The sequence below is a fragment of the Chelonoidis abingdonii genome, chromosome 2 (assembly GCF_003597395.2).
Source record: "Chelonoidis abingdonii isolate Lonesome George chromosome 2, CheloAbing_2.0, whole genome shotgun sequence".
Lineage (NCBI taxonomy): Eukaryota > Metazoa > Chordata > Testudines > Testudinidae > Chelonoidis > Chelonoidis abingdonii.
The window spans coordinates 216,782,688-216,801,202 of record NC_133770.1 but is presented as its reverse complement, the minus strand read 5'-3'; the positions used below and the strand labels follow the sequence as shown (position 1 = coordinate 216,801,202).

The following is an 18,515-nucleotide window of genomic DNA, read 5'->3' as shown; positions in this document are numbered from 1 at the left end:
TGCTAATGTCTGGGCTGTACCTGTCTGATAATAAACAGAGAATGGCCATCAATCCATCAGCTCTAAATTCTCATTAAAAAAAATATCAGAATGGGTAGAGAGGAGAAAGAGGTTTGGCATTAATATAAAATGTTTTTACATTTGACCAGATTTAGGTTTCATTGCTCTGCGATGCTGAATGCCCTTAATTCCCATTGCCTTCAACGGGTCCTGAGCATGCTCAGCAACTCCCCTGATTCAGACCCAGAGACTGAGCTTACTTCCATTAAAGTCAATAGCGAAGCTCCCCATTACTTCAATGACAGCAGGATCAAGCCTTAAAGACCATGACCTTCTGCTTGCACCTTCTTGCCTCTCCTGTTCCTTTCACATGTTAATTATTGACTGCCTATAGCAAACAAGATTATAAGATCAAATAAGTAGACATGGGTATAATAGTACAGGCCATTATTCCAACTACTTCACAGATACAATTCTTATAATGTGCATTCATGGTTCAAAATGGACAAGTGGGAGATTTCTGGTTTAGGTCTCATCCAATGCCCACTGAAATTAGTGGTGAATTTAGAACTAAGTGTTTTTTCTTATCAAATGTTTGGGAGGGGAAGGGCAGAGAGGGAGCGTGAAGCCCAATCATTTTCCATTTTTAGACCAACGTTTTACTTTCAAATTTCGCTTCCCTGAATGTATTTTATTTATTGTTTGAACTCTCTGAATTCTTTCATGTCAAATACAGCCTTTTAATAATAATGCTTGATGGTATCAGATACAAAAGTCCAGCATCTCTGAGCAGTATTGTTGTAAATAAGTCCACAAACAACAAAACTTGTTTTTGTTTTGTTTTGTTTACAGTGAAACTGCATATTTCAGGAAAGAAACCACGGAAAGGAATTTGGATTGGGAAACATACCAAAAAATAATTATGATAAACAAGTTTCTTTTCTCTAATAAAGGAACAGTGAAAGCCATGCTAAGGGTATCTTTTAAAGTAAATGATATAGTAAACGAAGACTATAGAAGACTTCGGGGGGGCGGGTAGGTGTAGATAAATAAAAGAGGTTATAAATTAAACTACTTTGCAACTTTACTACAGTATGTATTATCCCAAATGCTGATCTGAGGGGTGGTAAGAAGGTGTGGTGTGTAGATGAAAATAAGAGTTTGAAATAAACAAGATATTGTTCAGTGGACCTCCTGGGCTCAGTCCTGTGAAGTGCTGAACAGCCTCCACTCCCAGTAGGAATCTTTCCACTGATTTCCATGGGCTTTGGATCAGGCCCTAAGTGCACATCTCAGTTCATCCTATCTGCATACAGACCGCGAGACTGAGTTTTGTTGCTTTTAGTGGGAGTTTAAAATTATGCTTGGAGGAGGGAGTTGTGTGCGCATAATGCATGCGCAGGTTTTTAAATAACTTTTGAAAATGATGAGATGGGTGGTGCCTTGAATTATACACACACGCTGGCCAGCATTCAAGGAATTTGTGTTATGTGCACTAATGTTACTGATGTTGTCACTATGCCGTGCATTGCTATTATGTCTAAAAAAATGGTTTTCAGATAAAACAATTTAAACTCTTCAAAACAAAATGTTTTTGTTTAAGCATCGGTTGATTTAATCATAAAATTTATATAGATCTTAATTAAAAGGTCTGTAAAGTACTTCAGCTTGCCGTTTTGTTTACATTTATATGTAATTTCCTCAGAAATTCTTGCTCCTGTATCAGCTAACAAAACTGAAAAGCTTGTTTAGATTGTTGTACTGCTAGATAAGATAAAAGCTGAGATAACAGACTGTATAGTGATCAGCTTGCTTACAAATAAAGATCCTATTTTATCACTTACCCCCGAGGCTGCAGTTTGTGTGCTAGGGGAAGCATTTTTACTACAATCATCTGAGTTAGTAGAAGACGTGGATGTTGGAGTCATAGGAACTGCGCTATTATTGTTACCTGCAACAGAAGTAACTGATTAGAAACAAATATTTTCCAGTATGACAAACTGCTCACATCCAAATACCCCGTCTGACAATATTTACCAGAACACGTCTTTGACTTATTTATGTTCTTTGGTTTTCGCTTTCTAGTTTGAATTCCTTCTTTTTTCATGGCAAGAGGCCGAGGAACCTGGGGGTGAGAATCAGCACAGATCGTAAAGATTTGCATGTACAACACTCCGCAGAAATTTTACCATAAGATCAAATGGTGCTACCGACTAAATCAATTGAAATCAACTATTTTAAAGCATTTTTATGATTATACAGACTCTACTCTCCAAAAAAGTAACTATTTTTTCCAGTGTTCTAGCCATGATTCCAAAAAGCCTGAAGTTTTTACTTAGGCAAAACTCTCAAGCCAGAGATTTTCCTAGGTAAGGACAACAGGACTGGATCCTATGGATTTAGAGGCTGATACTGGAAAACAGATATACATGAAGGGCCCGATCCTGTTCCTATTGATTCCAATTGTGCATGAACAGGCCTTGACCTAAGTGCTTGTAGAATGGGTCTTTAAAACATAACATATATTCTTTTAAAGAATTTATCCATGTGAACTAATGCATCATATTCAAGCTTATCTTTACACCAAGAAAATGCGTAAATAGCTGCTTTGAAGTCTGAGTTATTAAAGGCACAATTAACATACGTTTTAAACAGAAAATATGTATTCAAAATTAATATCACTTACCTAATTTAAAAAAGCTTTGGAAAATATAATCAATTCATGTAAGTGATGTGATTATAATGTTTTATAACCATCATTTAATTTCTTTTTTTAAAATGCTGGACAAAGTATTGATACATTCTAAAACCCCAATCCTTCAAGCACTTATACCTGTGTATAACTTTACTCATAAGATTTCCCAGAGTCTAGTGCTAAATGGATTCCATTATATTCATAGTACAGTTATTTTCTTACATTATTTTTCTTCATTTGCTGAAAAAGTATAGCCAACAATTTACTAACAAATGACATTCTGAATCAATTTTATCTTATTCTTCAATTTAACAAACATTTACAGAATTTTTAAGATCGCCTCATTTAGGCTCTGATCCTGCAATATTAAAGTCGAAGGGAGTTTTGCCAGTGACTTCAACGAGCGTAGACTCAAGGCCGTGGAGCCTGCTCCTGTTAGCACTCAGCACACTGAAGTCAATGGATGTTCCATATGAGGATTGGACTCTTACTAAACAGAAATCAAACGTGGACTGAAATAGCTGCCTACCCCATGAAGTTTCATATAAAGGCCACAGGCATTGCATACTGGCTCGCCCTCTGCATTCCTACGCCACAGAGTTGTGGTTGTGGTGTGACAGTTGGCACAAGACAAACCAAGCCGTCTCGATGAAGGCTAGAGGGAAGCACAAGTAAACAAAAAAAATAAACAAACAAATACAAACAAACGTGCTTTGCCACTTAACAGCTGGAGAGAAATAGACTGGCAACTGGCTTACCAAAAGCTATGTGTAATACAAAGTCAATATCATAACATTTAGCTTCTGTAAGCTGCTTCACAACCTAATCTAATAAAGCCCTCCACCCACCCCAAAAATGTGGGTATGATTATCCTCATTTTACAAACAAGGAAACTTATGCAAACAGGTAATGTGATTTTTCCAATTCTGGAGAGGCAAAATTAGAACTCTGGAGTTTCTGATCACCAATTGTGTGTTCAGAGCACAGGATCTCATCACCTCCTCTGATAAGTTGGATATGAAAGGCAGCTGCAAAGTTTTTCAACAGATTTCCATCAAAATGAAAACTGTGCAGTGCACATAAGTCTCTTCCGTGGAGCTCTCAAGAGCACTCTCCCTTTTCATAATGTGCTACTGTAAAGCAATGGTTTTGACACAGCACTTTGTGTTGCCTTAAATTGCCTACTTTTTAAGCATTGCCTTAAATTGGTTTGAGAAACATCAGCTTCTTTTAATGATCTTCCTACATCAGCAGTGAAAAATGAACATTCCAGTATGGCAGGGATTCTGTTTAAAGCAAAAAGACAGCTCAATTTTCACAAGCTGAACTTCACCTGAAGGGCTGACAGCTGCAAACTTTTGTTTTGACATGGAAAAGGAATATGGAACAGATATCAAAGGGACTTAATATGTACAACAAACAGTGTCATTTTTGTAAAAACATATTTATCACCAAATGAAAAACAACATACTTCAGGAACATGCTTTATACAACCGTGCTCACTCTCTGTGTGTGAATGTTCTAGGAAGTCAGTAAATTGGTGTGTGACAGCAAGGTCCATATTATAAACAAGCCATTTATGACACTCTTCGGTGGAGTTTGGAGCCAAGATGAAGCAACCTTATATCAGAAATAACCATATAACAAAGAGCTTTATGACTGCAGACTATATATCATAAGAGAAGCCAGTCCCCATAAACATGTGAAATGAAGGTGAATGGGTTATAAAAGTTCCTGTAACAAGCGCTCTCTTTCACATTCATCACAAGCAAGGAATTCAAGCTACATCATAAATCTGTTATTTTACAAAGTATTGCAATGTCCAAAAATCAGGGACTACCTATGTTTGCAGGCTGAAAAGATTTGCATGGAACAGTCAGGTTCAATGCACTGCATTCAGCCCATCATGACCATAAAGAAAGAGTCCACAACAAGAACTAATTTATTGGGCATACGCCCTTTCCATTTGTATCATTCACTGTTCGTTTGCTCAAAATATCTGGAGACCTTTGATACCACACCTGCCACACAGAAAGCAAAAAATAATGTTTTCAGAATGATAAGCATTTTTCAGGTCTCTTGAATTCTATCCAGTTATGTCACTAAGTAGTGAGGTGTAACTTTACATCACAGTTGTAAAGAGAATTATAAATTAAATATAATTGCTTTGATAGTGAACTTTGAATCTAAAAGTCATTACCGGTTGCATACTGAAGATAATCAACAAGTTCTGGTTTCAGCCTGTACCAATTTAAGGCAACACTGAAAATACTGTAGCAAATAATTAGTACTGAAAGAGAATTGGTCATATTAATTAATAAAAGAAAATGAAAGACACACACTGCTTCCAAATTGTGCTTACCTTCCTAAAGCAAAATTACTATTGAAATCAATAGAGTTTTGTGTGTGTGTATAACATGAACAGAATTTGGCTGCAATGTATATGCTGCATTTTCTAAAATTTACATAGTTGGATCTTATTACAATTTTTTTGTTTTTCTTTTATTTTTGTTTGCATGAAAATTGGCATAAGTCTCAATATATTTTATATTCTCTGGTTTCTATCATTTTCTGCATCACTGTTGTAGTGAAATCTAATTTATCTAAAAAACTATTTAACTTTTAAAAAGTTTTGGCACTACAACAAATAAAATCTTGGCTTTCCTGCTGCAGGAATTTTACCACTGACTTCAGTAACAGTAGGACAAGGACCAAAACATGCTTATCATCTTTCAAACCATTTTTTGTTATATACTTCCAAATATATTAATATACTATCATATATATTCATTTGGGTGTCTTTATTTGGAATAGATTATGACTATATTTTTCATCGAACACTGTAAAACGTTTGTTTCATTGAGGTGTCAGATTGAAATTGCTGCAATTTACTGTTTTCTATACACACACACAAAAACCAGGGACACCATGAACCAGATCCTCAGCTCCTGTATATCTGGTTCCATGGCCTTAAAGTTAGGAAAGCTACTCTGAAACCTGAAAGCTATGATTGTTTACAGCAGCTGAAGATCTGACCTCATGTTCTGCATTTGTTCCTGCTAATTAGCCTTACTTAATGAAATTTGCTAAATAACCAGTTAAGAAATTGAGCATCCAACAGTAATTAACTTTAGGTTTTAATGAATTCTTTGGCTCAAGGCACTTCATCAGATGAATGTTGACATGATGAAGAAAATGTGGCTTTTAAAAACTCGTCAAGCGTTTTTTTTTCCAGTTACAGAAAATGTTGTAGAGGATGGTGATAGAATTGTTGTTTAACAAAGAATGGCATTTCTTTTTATACAGTAGAAATATGAAGGAACTGCAACAGCTGGGGTGATGGAAGGGGTCTTGAACCTTGATCAGTTTTTGTCACACCGAAGACACTGGGATCCAAGCACCAGTTTGAATTGGGTCAACATCACTCATTATAACTATCCCACTAATGGCAATTATCAAAAGGACAATTCTTTTTCTTTACTGTCCTCAATCCAGATTTATTAAAATCAGTCTGCAGTGCCTTCTTGTTCCATTTTCTCCTTCTCTCTTCAGTACCAGTGCCAAATTATAAACTGGGGTTCTGGTCTGTAGTGTTTGTTTCGCTGGGGTTTTCAATGTGCATTTTTGACAAATAATGGTTCATTTTTAGCAGGAAAACAAAAAAAAAAAAAGGTTTTTATCTTGTTTAAACAATTGGTTTTCCTTTAATTATAAAAACAAAAAATCCCCCAGATCCAGAGAAATGAGCTTTTCACAGACAAGGTACGTCTTTAGGAATTTCTAGCTCCCTGGACAAACAATTTTCAACACTGCAAAAAACTGAAACATCCAATATTTTCAGTGTGTATTTTTTTAAATCTTTAAATTTTTTGCTTCTTTGAGGGGGGTTTATCAATTTTAAAAAAACACCCGAAGGGTGAACTCTTATTTCCCCAGTTTATGCTCCAACATAATTATGACCTAAAGATGAGCCAGGCAGCAATGCTGGACAGAAGCACCAGAAGGTCAGTAAGAAGGCTGCATAGGGGGAACGTAGGTTACAACACAACCGGCTAAGGCTAACGCATCTTTTCACAGGTTAGCCTGCAACTTCACTCAGTTAAAGGGGCTTTTCCACTGTGTTGAACTAATTTTCTGCCTGTCAGGACAGAGTCACCCTGAGCCTGAGCTTACAAGGTGCTGAAGCACAGGGGACTCCCACTGGCTCCAGTGAAAGCGGTGGGCACTGAAGGCCTGTCCCTGCATAGTTAGGTCAATGGGAGTTTTGCTATGGATTTCAGTGAGAACAGGCCTGAGCCCTAGGTTCATGGCAGGATCAGGGACTGTGTGAGTGGGCAGAGGGAGCTAAAGGGCAAATAGTGGGAGCTACGATTGCAGTCTCAAGCCCTAGGAACAGTTGTCGGTATTTGAAGGCCTATGAAGTCAGCAGCGTTCACACTCAAAAGGTGTGACTCCGGTTTTGGGGGAGGGAGGGCTGGAATGTGGAATGAGGTGCTCACTCACTCACTCACCACTCTCTTCTGGGGTTTGATGAGGGGCCTGCTTAGGCCGTTCATTTTGGTGTACAGCCCGCAGGCGTTGCACAGATAGTTGCCAGTGCCGTCCCTTCTCCACAGAGGGGTCTGAATGGAGCCGCAGTTCACACATTCCCGGCTCTCGGACAGATCTTCCAGCAGGTCTAGGAGGGGAAACAGCCAAAGGAAGGCGAGTTAACAATACTACCGTCCCCCACTGTGCTGTCAGACGGGGGGGCGGAGGAGCGGGCTTAGGAGCCGCAGAAATCAGGGGGCAGAGATTGCTCGCTCTGCGGGGCGGGCTCGGGGCATTGCGCAACAAGACGGCAGCAGGAAACTTGCCCAGTCCCAGCGGGCTTTGCCCTCCGCTTCCTCCCTTTGACTCATCCTCATCAGAGCCATTTTAAAGTGAAGTCGTGCAAAGCCGTGAGATACCGCACCCCAACCTGCTTCGTCATTTGCTCTTCGGAGCTTAGCACAGGCTCAGGTCACGGATCTCCTGGCGCAGCAAAATGCGCCTTTGGCAGACGAGCTAAAGTGACCCATTTACCATCTGTCCACGGGGGCTTGCTTGCGATCTTAAAGCCCCAGGCCAGGCTGAACTCCCCAGTTTCCAGCCCTTAGCTCCTCCGGTCATAACACAGCGCAGGGACACTACTCTGAATCTCTCACTATGTCGGCCAGCGCTGTCTTCTGCAGCTGTTTAAAGCATCGCCTGATAATGTTTTTAATGAACAGGGGCCTTCATACAAATGTTCCTCTCGTGAGAGAGCGTGACAAAAACTCTACACAGAGAGAGACCTAAGAACAACGCTTTAATTCCTAGTTAAAAAAACCGTGTTAAACCACAAAGTGGGATTTTTTTTTCCCCCTACGGCGCGATCCTTCTCATTTTGATCGCAACGAGAATTTTGCCGTGGTGAAAACCGAAGGACAGGACTGCTGGGTCAGTTAAAGATCCAATCGCGTATATTTGAAACTGAAAATCACATAGTGCGATATTTACCAATTTTCCTTTAGTTTGGCAGACTTGTTTGGATTTCAGAATTTTACTAACTTTTTGTATGCCTGTATTGAACAGAATCTATTTTCAATCAGAATTGCTCGCGGTATTTATTTAAATTATTTATTTATAGTATAGAAAGAAGCAATAAATTAAAAGGCATTTACACTGGGCAGAGATATCTCTACTCAGAATAACTATGGAGCGCGTGTTCAAAATTATTATGTTCGTTGCCAAAATATCCACCTTCCAAAGTCCACTTGGAAGTCTAAGTGTAATTATAGTAAATTAGAAGTGAAGTTATTTTTGTCAAATAATTCTCAGTCACGACTGAGCAAAAGAGTTTGATCGTTTTAGATTCTTACTGGGCAAAAAATGCTTTGCGACTTATTAAAACTTCAATACAAAAAAGTCTTTGAGCAGAGACAAAAATCTGACCTTAATGTGTTTGGGAGAAACTAAATCTAATTATTAATAAATATACTAAGTGGAAAAATACCTAACGTTTTATCACAGGGCTCTATTAACTACTAAACAATTACTAAAGATATACATATTAGGCAAAGAATAAGTAAATCCCAACTATAACAACCAAACATTTCCTGGTCTGGAACCCTTTCTTTTATCTGATTCATCTCTTCATATTTTAAAGATAAAGATCAATTAAATATGTGTGTAAGTATGTAAGTACATACATATATTGCACAGAGATCATTTAAAATGTTTTGCCTCTGCATCACTTTCTTAGTTTAAGAGAGGAGGAAGCCATTGTTGCAGAAGTCACAATTGATTCTCGCCCCTTTTAATGCCCTGTTCTACCTGACTTTGTTCCTCATGAGGTTACCCTTTTATGTTTCACATATTAGCTTTGTGTTCCCTAAAGTGAAAGAGATCTTGTAAATGTCAAATAAGCGTTTAATATAACTGTTTGATTATACTAAGTGTACTTCGCCTAGAAAGAAATTGTATTTCCGCCTCCCTTGTCCCCCCCTCCAATTTTTTCTCCTCCCTTCATTTACAAAAATTACAAGTTAAAATGAAATCAGAACATGGCAGAGTCCAGAGACCACAGTGCAAATTACACTGTCAGCTTGTAACTCTTAACACATCACTAAGATTCATTAATCTTTGCACTAAAAGCTGCCATTGAATACTGTAATCAGTGAAATGCTTCAGGCTTCAAGGACGCTGGAGTTAAACAGTTATTTTTTCCAACTGTTTACTTTAAAAAGTTACCTTCATACCTATGAAAAGAAATTCTATGGAGGTAATATTTCTCTAGCCTTTAGAATAGTTTTTCCTTAATCCATGCTAGATATATTTATAACTATAATAAAAGAATATAGCTTTAATTGTTCAGTAAAAGCTTAGAAACTCTTACAAGTTATGAGAATTCTGTCATTGCATTATTTATGAGAATTCTGATTCCATTAAGTTATGAGAATTCCAGGATACCTTTGCCTTACATTTAAAAAAAGAGCTTGATTGCACACACTGCATGTGTTTTGAGTGCTGATCTTTTTATTTGATAAAACGTTTATGGTTGGATCCATTTTAAATGCCGGAGTCTAACTTGCAGAAACAGAAAACTATTTTTATCATTAGTCAGAAGTGATGTGATGGAATCGGTTATGGGGTTTAAGTTTTATTTTTTAACTTTGTGCAAATCTCCCTTATTATTTTCCTCTACAACAGACGGATTTCTTTCCTTTGAATTCCTACCCGGGAATAAAAGCGTTCACGGAAATATTAGGAGACCTACATAAATCTATAATAGATATTGTAAATTGTGTTTCTGCCATCGGTATATAGTGATTGTATTACAGCAAGCACCCAGAACATTAAACCTCATAATTATTATAATATACTATAGGCCCAAGTCAATGGGGATGTTTCCTAAGCTAAAGCTGCGGGAGGGAGCTCTAAGAATGCTTTACAGAGAACTCTTAATAAATGAACATTTGTACTAAAGGGATAGCCTAGCATAAGAGAACCTCAATCTGAGGAGCACTCTAATCCGTTGATTCACTTCTATTTTAATATGTTATATCAAGCATATGCTACACCTTGACATCTTCTTAAATAAACTAATTGAAGGGGAAACCATACAGAAGGCCTTTGTGCTGCGATAATATTTCTCACGCTAATATATGCAGTATAGTTGTAGCTGTGTTGGTCCCAGGAGAGAGACAAGGTGGGTGAGGTTATATCTTGTATTGGGCCAAGTCTGTTGGTGAGAGAGACAGGGCTTTGGAGCTTACACAGAGTTCGTCCTTACCTAGAGACCTGAAGGACAACTCTGTGTAAGCGGGAAAGTTTGTCTCTCTCGCCAACAGAAGGGGTCCAATAAAAGATATCACCTCGCTCACAACCATTATAAACAGATTGCATTCACATGCTACTCTGAATTTAGTCTAAACCTGAATGGGGAGAAGGGGAGAAGAGATTTTGAGGTTTGGTGACTGCCAGGACACCTGCACTTTGTAGTTCGGATACACACGCACACTTTGGTTGTTCCTATTCTGGATCTTGCCTAGAGTCTCTTATTTCCTTTACAGTAAGACCTTAACCCTGTTTTGAAGGCTCTGTATCTCCAGCAGCTAATGCCCCCCACACACACACACACCTTGCACATGCCCACACCTTTTCGGTCACAAGGTCACAAATTCATCTTCGGGAAAGTTTATGGGGGAACAGTTAGAAACATTAAATTATACCCAGTGAAATTAGCGGAACTACTTTCCCGGCTGTTTTAAGGCAGGGATTAAACATATTACAATTCATATAATATTATCACCGCTTTTCCAAAGACAAGGTTGTAGGGAGCAGGGTGGGATATCCCACCGATTTAATCGTTTTAACACTGTGTGTCAACGAACCAAAAATCAAATCGGTGTCTTGCAGAATACATAAGGAAAGTACATAGGGTATTTGCGAAGGAGAATCAGTGATTCGGAGACAGAAATGTGTCCCCTCTCCCTTCCTTGCAGAATGATCTAACCCTTCCTTAACCTCTTTCTGTTCAGGATTACCCATTCCTTCCTTCCTTTTCAAACCTATCCATGAGCCTTTTTCCCTCCGCCCTCACTTGTCTGTGAGAATTTCCATTCCCATAGACCTCTCCTTAGGCAGATGATATGGCTGCTTCCTTGCGGATTTGATCCAGGCCGGTTATCTTCGTGTTTTCCACTTTAACTTTTAAAGTCCTGACACTCAACGTTCGTGTTGCACGAGAGGAGGGTTTTCTGCTTTGCTTTGCTCTTTCGCTGCTATCTCTAAAAAAATTAATCATCTTCATTCTCTGTGTCATGTTAGTAAACACGAGAGTGGGACTTAAAATGCCTACATCAAATAGGTTGCATTGGGGGCCTGGAGAAGGATTGTTTATGGAACGAGGGAAAGATCTTTAGGTGGCACCGTCTGTTGTTTAGAACGAAAATGATACTCAATCCATGTGCATAAAATATTTACTAGTAGTACTGTGTTAGGCAAAAGCAAGCGCAAAATTATATTCTGACTGAAAGAAGTTGAAGAGATTGCAACAACCAAAAATCATCGCAGAGTAACTCACTCTTCAACCCTACAGTTAATTTAATGACACATATAATTTCTTTTGCTAAAAAGACGCTGACATCAGTAAATTCCGCCACTGGGAGCCTGACTGTGCCAGCGGTTTTAAAACAGAAATTCCCATTGATTTTAATTTAAAAATTGCTAACACTAACTGGCTTTGGATTTGTCTTCGGAAATCACAAACATCCATTGAACAAGTCTCTGTAATGTGCCTGAATCGTTTATTCCGAATAGAAGATGTAATTTACACTGCATTTTCCACTATTTCTTAATCGAATTATGTTAATAAGGGGAAGCACGAATATACAATAAAGAGACATCAGGAAGTGACTTACATTAACCAACTCTTTTCTTTCAAAAAAAGACCAGGCTTAAAACGCCGATTGAAATACTCCCAATTGATGCCATTTAAAAAAAAATACAAAAAGGCAGTAACTTTTATTCAAAAAAAAAAAACCAACAAAAAGTCCGGTGGCACCTTCAGGACTAACAGATTTATTTGGGCATAAACTTTGGTGAGTAAAAAAACTCACTTCAGATGCATTCTATTCCAAAAGATACGTTTGTATTACCGGCCCCCTGTCTGCTATTATTACCAAAGCCACACCATTCAAAAACACCAAAAGAATAGGGGTCTCAAAATACTTCCACTGATCCCTTCCAAACCACTGTCCCTGCACACAGTTCAGGACAGAAAACTTATTCCAAAAGATACCTGAAGGTTAGCGGCCTTTCAGGATTCCTATTTACCAAACGTTATGCATCTTCATTCGAAGAATGTGCTTATGTTAATGAAACGGCTTCTACTGGCACCTTTATCCTCCCCTTAAAAAACAACAACAACAAACCACACACCCCAGGATCTTAAAATTTTCTCCAAAGACATCGACCTCTTCCAATCCACCTCCTCAAAGGATAAACAAATAGGGACTAATAATTCTACTTCGCTGCCATCTGCTTCCCTGTCACTTCCTCCCCTCTCCACAACCACAGCTCCAGCCTGGCAGCACAAAACACAGGCTGGCCACACACAGAAAATGCCGCCCCAGCTCCCCTCCCCTTGCAGGAACCCCCCGTGGGGGGGTCATTTCGTTCCTGCTGTATCCCTCCAGAGCCTGGCCGGCCCTTCACACAGAGCCAAGCTCGCGGCGGGGCCTGGGAGCTCTTACCTGCGCTGGGAGCCCGCACCGGGATCGGGGTGGCTCGGCTTTGCAGACAGTGCAGCATGGAGCTCTCAAAAGGTCCCGTGGGCCAGGCGGGGGTGAGCTGGGGTCCCACATAGGAGGGGTAGTGGCCGGGATAAGATCCGTTCAGAGGCCTGCCCAGCGGGCTGTACTGGTCCCTGCCATTGAGGCTGTTGCTGTAGCCCCCCGGCTCTCGGGAGGCCCCGCTGGCCATGGGCGGGCTGGGGGAGTAAGGGAAGCGGCCCGAGGGGTGCGAGCCGCTGCCGTTGCTGTACGAGGGGCTCTCCGAGGCCGGCTGGGGCCACACCGAATGACTGCTGCCCGGGTGGCTGGGCTGGGCGGCCCCGCTGCCCTGGAGGTAGGGGAGGCTGGGCAGCATGGAGCCCACGCGGGTGGTGGGCACGTACACCGGGGAGCTGGCGGTGGAGTGCATGAAGCTGCCGGCAGATCCATCGTAAGGGGCTGGCGGCCCTTGGCTGGCCGAGATCGCCAGGGTCTGGTACATCTCCTCGGGCTGCTCGGCGCCGAAGGGGCTCAGCTTGGAGCCGCGGCTGGACCAGAACAGCTTGTTGGTCTGGTCTAAATCCGTTAAGAGCAGGATGTCCTCCCAGCTGGGCAGGCTGGGCGCGTGGGGGGCTCCGAAGTGCACGTAGGGGGCGAGCAGCGACCTGCCCTCGGCGGCGGCGGGAGGAGGAGGCCGAGTCCCTTCGGGCTCGTGCTGCGGAGTTTTGGAGGAGCCGCGCTCGCCCGGGGAGCAGCAGGAGGAAGACGCTGGCGAAGGAGGAGAGTGGCCCGGCTCCCTGGCGGGGAAGGGGCAGGAGGAGTCGCCAGCGTCCGCGTCGCACCGCTTCACCACGCACCAGCCGCCGTCAGTCAGGGCCATCCAGGTCCCCGTCTAGCCTCTGGGGGGCGGGGGGAAACAGGGAGGGGAAGGCGCGGGCGGGGGCACAAAAGAGAAGAAAAATCCAGTTAGCAAACAGCCCCCAGCGTATCCCTCTTTGTGAGACCCGCTTGGGGGGGGTGGCTGGGAGCCGAGGGGACCCTCTAATCGCTCCTGTCGCCTTGCGGCGTTGTCTGGCTCCCGGGCAGAATAAGGATCAGCCAGCAAAGGTCATTAACACCCCACATCCCACCCCACACCCTCGCAGCCTCGTAGCATGGCGCGCTAGCGGCCTGAGCTCAGCTACTCCCAGCAATAGGTAGAGTAGGCAGGGAGCAGGGCACCAGGCTGAGCTTTCCCACCTTATCTTGGGTTGCAGATCGAAAAGGAGAGGGAAAGGGGACGGGGCGAGCGCTGTTTATTGTGGGCTACCCACGCGCCCCTTCCTTATTTTCCGATGCATGAGTCATCTGAATTCCTCCCACGAGGAAAGCAATTAGCAATGGCATGGGTCAGGTTCTCTCTAGCTCTTGGGAAACAGACACGCGGCGTTGCATCAATCCGTGTCTTTCCCTCCGTTTTGTTTGTTTCAGACAAAAGGTCGCAAAAGGGACGGGGAGGGGGATGTGCAAAGCCCACCCAGGAGAGGCGATCTGCTAAGGGCGAGGGGCATGTACCTTTTGGAGGAAGCTGGTGCCAGCCTGCGCCACTTACTCGGGGCCTCTGGAGTTGCAAGTCCAACCCCACAATAGCACACCTTGGAAATGGCACCAATCCACAATCAACAAACACAAACTGCGGCACGTCAGGCAACCTGGGGCCCCCGGCAGAGATCACACCGCGAGCGGGAGCAGCCAGTATTAAACAGGCCACACACACCCCCAGCCCAGCCCGGTGCCAAGTCCTTGGAGGAGAGCGGTAGAAAGCGAAAGAGAGAGTTTGGAGAAGGGGGAAGTGTCAGTCGCTCAAGCAACAAAAGTGGACGCGCAAGTTTCCTTCTCTGAGCTTCCCAAACCACCTCCGGGCTCTTAAGATAACCACATGAATAGCAATCCCAACACACAAACCCCCCTGGCAGAGAGGCACAAAATACGTCTCTCCCTTTGCAAGATAACTAGGAGATAAGGAGCGGGTAGATAAGGCTTCCAGGCAAAGCGAGCAGAAGTCTGTCCAGAGCAACTTCTCGGGCACCAGCAGAACCCTCATCTAGCCCGGATCATGTTTGAAATCAAGACAAGAGCAAGAAGAAACAAAACCAGTAAGCAAACCTCTCGTGATTGCTTCGCATTGGCTTCCTTGCTTTGGTCTCAGCAGGCTTTAATCCAGTGAGCGAGGGGAGAGGAGAGCGGCAAACTCGAGTCCAGCGGCTACTGCGAGCGGCTCATGTTATAAAAAGGAGAGAGGAGGCGCCTCTCACTGCCCTGCCGGAAAACTGCAGCCAGCAAGTCCTGATTGGATTCAGTGAGCCCTAAACAAACACTGAGCTCCGGAGGGGTGCCAGTCCCGGCGCTAGTCACAGGACAGACGCACCGCTGCTCCCAGCGCTGGCGTGAGAGGCAGACCAGGCACAATGTGATGCGCGCTGAATGAGGGGGGAGATAGAGATCAGAAACCATTTTCAAAGATATCAGTGTTAGGCAAATGCTTACAAAAGGGGATCAATGACTAATCCAAAAGTTGCGTGCTGATAGAATGCAAGCTGGGGCACCATCCAACCCCTTTGCCCAATTATATTCCCCCACCCCAAAGATTATTCTGTCCAGTTAAGTATCAATTCATCGCTCTCTTCTCTCTGAACAGAAATAGAGGTTTGGGAAAGGTAGCCCTGTTAGTCTGCATCAGCAAAAACAAGAGTCTTTGGGGCAGCTTGCAGACTAACAAATTTATCTGGACATAAGCTTTTGTGGGCTAAAACCCACTTACTTCATCGGAGGCGTGGAGTGGAACATACCTTAGGGAGGTATAAATCTACAGAAAAGATGGCAGTTGCCTTACTAAGTGTGTGTGTGTTTGGGGGCCCGGGGGTGTCAGGCTTTGTTTTCACTAAAAGCCCATTTCACCGATGAATTTCCCGTCCCATCATTTTTTCCCGCAGGTTGCGGAAAATGACTTTTAAAGAGTCAAGGGCCATGATGTTATTTCTTTCTATAGGCTGAGCTTCACCTAGGTCATACCGAATCGGCCCCTGTATCTTTTTGTATGAGCCACACGTTGTTGACCTTATATTCATATTCAGAAATCAGGTGATTCGCCATCAAAAGGTCCCCAGGGTTTTTCTGGCAAAATCAAAGCTATCCTCGATTTGTTGTAGGGCTCAGGTAAAGTCAAAGGCAGGCTATGAGAACCCGCTCCGTCCAATCCAGCCATTATGGCTACGTTTTTAGTCTTTCTTTCTTTCTTATTCTTTCTCTTATCTCAGCTGTGTACAAACTGATACGGTACTTAGCAGGAAAGTGACTGGAAATTAAAATAACTTCGTTCCCCAGAGGTTATCAGCTGGATATCTGTCATCATCAGTTTGTACAGAAAGAGAGTCATCTGTAGCAGGGGGCTAGATGAAGCATGTCTCCCTCCCTGTAGCCATCAGAAACTATTCGTTCCGACAGACGCAATTTAAAAACTTGCCGATAGAGAGTGTTTATCTTGGGTAGAGGGGGTTTTTTTCCGGGCAAGGTGAGTGGGAAGCGAACAGTTTGCGTGATTGGGGATAAAATATTGGGTGTAATAGTTTGCTGGGAGCCCGCGTTCAGTGCTTTGAGTTTCACTGCGTTGCTTTATTTTGCTGTGTATATGGAAGGAGGATTTATTGTGGAGAAAAGGAGCCTGTTTTCGGAAAAACAATTTCTCTGCTGAATTGCGGGAGATTCCTTTCCGCTCATGTTTGCCTGACTAATATTGCTTGTCATGTCCAAGTGTCAGATTTAAATGATATGGGGTTTCCCCCCCTAATCTGAGATGCAAGTTAATCAATTTAATAGGCAGAGAGGTCTGGAAACCGGTCCATTTTTTTGAATGCAAGTGCAGGTCTTCCAATTGACTTTATTTCGGTAACCCATTATACTTTTCAGTAATGTTTAGATTTGCTAAAGTGAGAGACCGAAGCAGACTATCATAAGGTTTATTACAAAGGTAATTTCGTTCCGTGATGGTTATTAGCAGGAAATGTTTCTGCTAAAGTGGGTGAAACCAATCGGTTTTAGACATTACTTTTCGTTCATATTCTCCAGTAGATCCTTGATAAAGTAAACCAGAAAGTATTACATCGGTTTATTGAGAGGCATCCAGGTTGATATAATGTGACGATACCGGATTTTCACTGATGGAGAAATTTCGACGAATGCGTCACGGATCTGTCCCTCATCAATTTTATAACAAGTTTCTTGTTTAAATGGGTGTTGTGCCTGCTAAATAATTGTGCTGCTCTATATCCTCACGCCTCTCGTGAGGCAAGAAATAGTCGAAGGCAAAAAAATGCCTTCCTCAGCACGCAAGAGTCACTAAGGGCTTGTAATGTTGCGTGTTTCTCCATGATCCCTCTCCTACTCCGGCTGGAGAGAAGAGGGGAGGCATGGGCAGAGACACTCTAGCCTGGCAGAGATCTGGCTCTAATGGCTCAAAGGTGACCTGCAATTTACCCTCCAGACTTCAAAACTTTTTCATCACTGATTAGCTGTCTGTTTACTTTACAGCCAGGCTACAAATTTCATTTTATTTTCTCCGTTAGACTCCGACAAGAAACTCCTGTGCACTGTGGCAGAGGCAACGTGGAAATTATCCTACACCTCCCCCCTCCCCTTTTTCGTTTCAGTTTTGTTCCAAAACCACTAACCGCAGGTTGGTTTAAATTGCTTATTTCTAATTGCCACTCCCCTCCCCTGCACCCCACTTCTGACGGACTTTCACCCAGCAGCGAAAATAGCAAGTTTTCTCCCGGGCTTTAAACCGTTCCTAGCTGTGTTCAGCTCTGGTCCTCTTCTGCATGTTTTACCTCCATCTGACGGAACGAATAACTGGATTGAAATGAGGCTGGGCGGGGAGCAGCCCCTGCTAATAATCTTGGGATGGCTGAGAAGGGGAAGAGTTGCTGAAATAGACATAGAATAGCCATCACTGTAGCCATTCCAATATATCGGCCATTAGATTGTTCCGGCTTATTTCGATCAATCAAATCATAATGCTCAAGAAACGCTCTGTGGCCGATGAAGCCTGGATGAAGGAAAGAGTCCCTCGTTGTGTGGGTTTCTTTAACACAGCACTGCAGGCGGAGGCTGGCTTCTCTCTTCCGCAGCGCTCTCTGTGGAGGCGCGTAGTTTATTTTGGCTGGATTACATCCATCTCAATTTTAATTCACTCATTAACTACAGTTAATTTAGGGAGGGGGGAGAGATTGTTTTCTTAAGTGATAATTCGCTTCAGTTTGTGGGTTGTGAAAGCTCCAGTGGAAAAGAGGATTAGTGAACAATAATACACAAGTTCAGACCCCCTGTAGTCTCTTTTGGCAAAGCCGTGGGTTACACAAGTGGCTTTGAAAAAAAAAGAGCGAGAGTACTAAAATACAGCTCTGAAGAGTATAACAAATATATTAGTGTTTGAGAAATGTACGCCCTCTTCCTTGACTGCAGCTCCCTTTAATTTATGCAGCTATCCTTCGCAGAGTTTCACAAGC

General features: G+C 42.6%; 1 protein-coding gene across 2 annotated transcripts in view; it reads right to left on the bottom strand.

Moving 5' to 3' along the window:
• Nucleotides 1-15,651, bottom strand: part of GATA6 (GATA binding protein 6) — a 28,460-nt gene extending 12,809 nt beyond the window's left edge. Inside the window, exons 1-6 of one of the 2 annotated variants that reach the window (XM_032795806.2) lie at nucleotides 15,118-15,651; nucleotides 12,955-13,871; nucleotides 7,207-7,373; nucleotides 3,225-3,350; nucleotides 2,038-2,125; nucleotides 1,845-1,951 (exon numbers count right to left, since the gene is read on the bottom strand). In XM_032795806.2, the coding sequence (XP_032651697.1) occupies nucleotides 1,845-1,951; nucleotides 2,038-2,125; nucleotides 3,225-3,350; nucleotides 7,207-7,373; nucleotides 12,955-13,852 (1,386 nt within the window). In that variant the 5' untranslated portion in view covers nucleotides 13,853-13,871; nucleotides 15,118-15,651. The other variant, XM_032795807.2, reaches the window with a different exon arrangement.
• Between the last annotated feature and the right edge of the window lie 2,864 nt (nucleotides 15,652-18,515).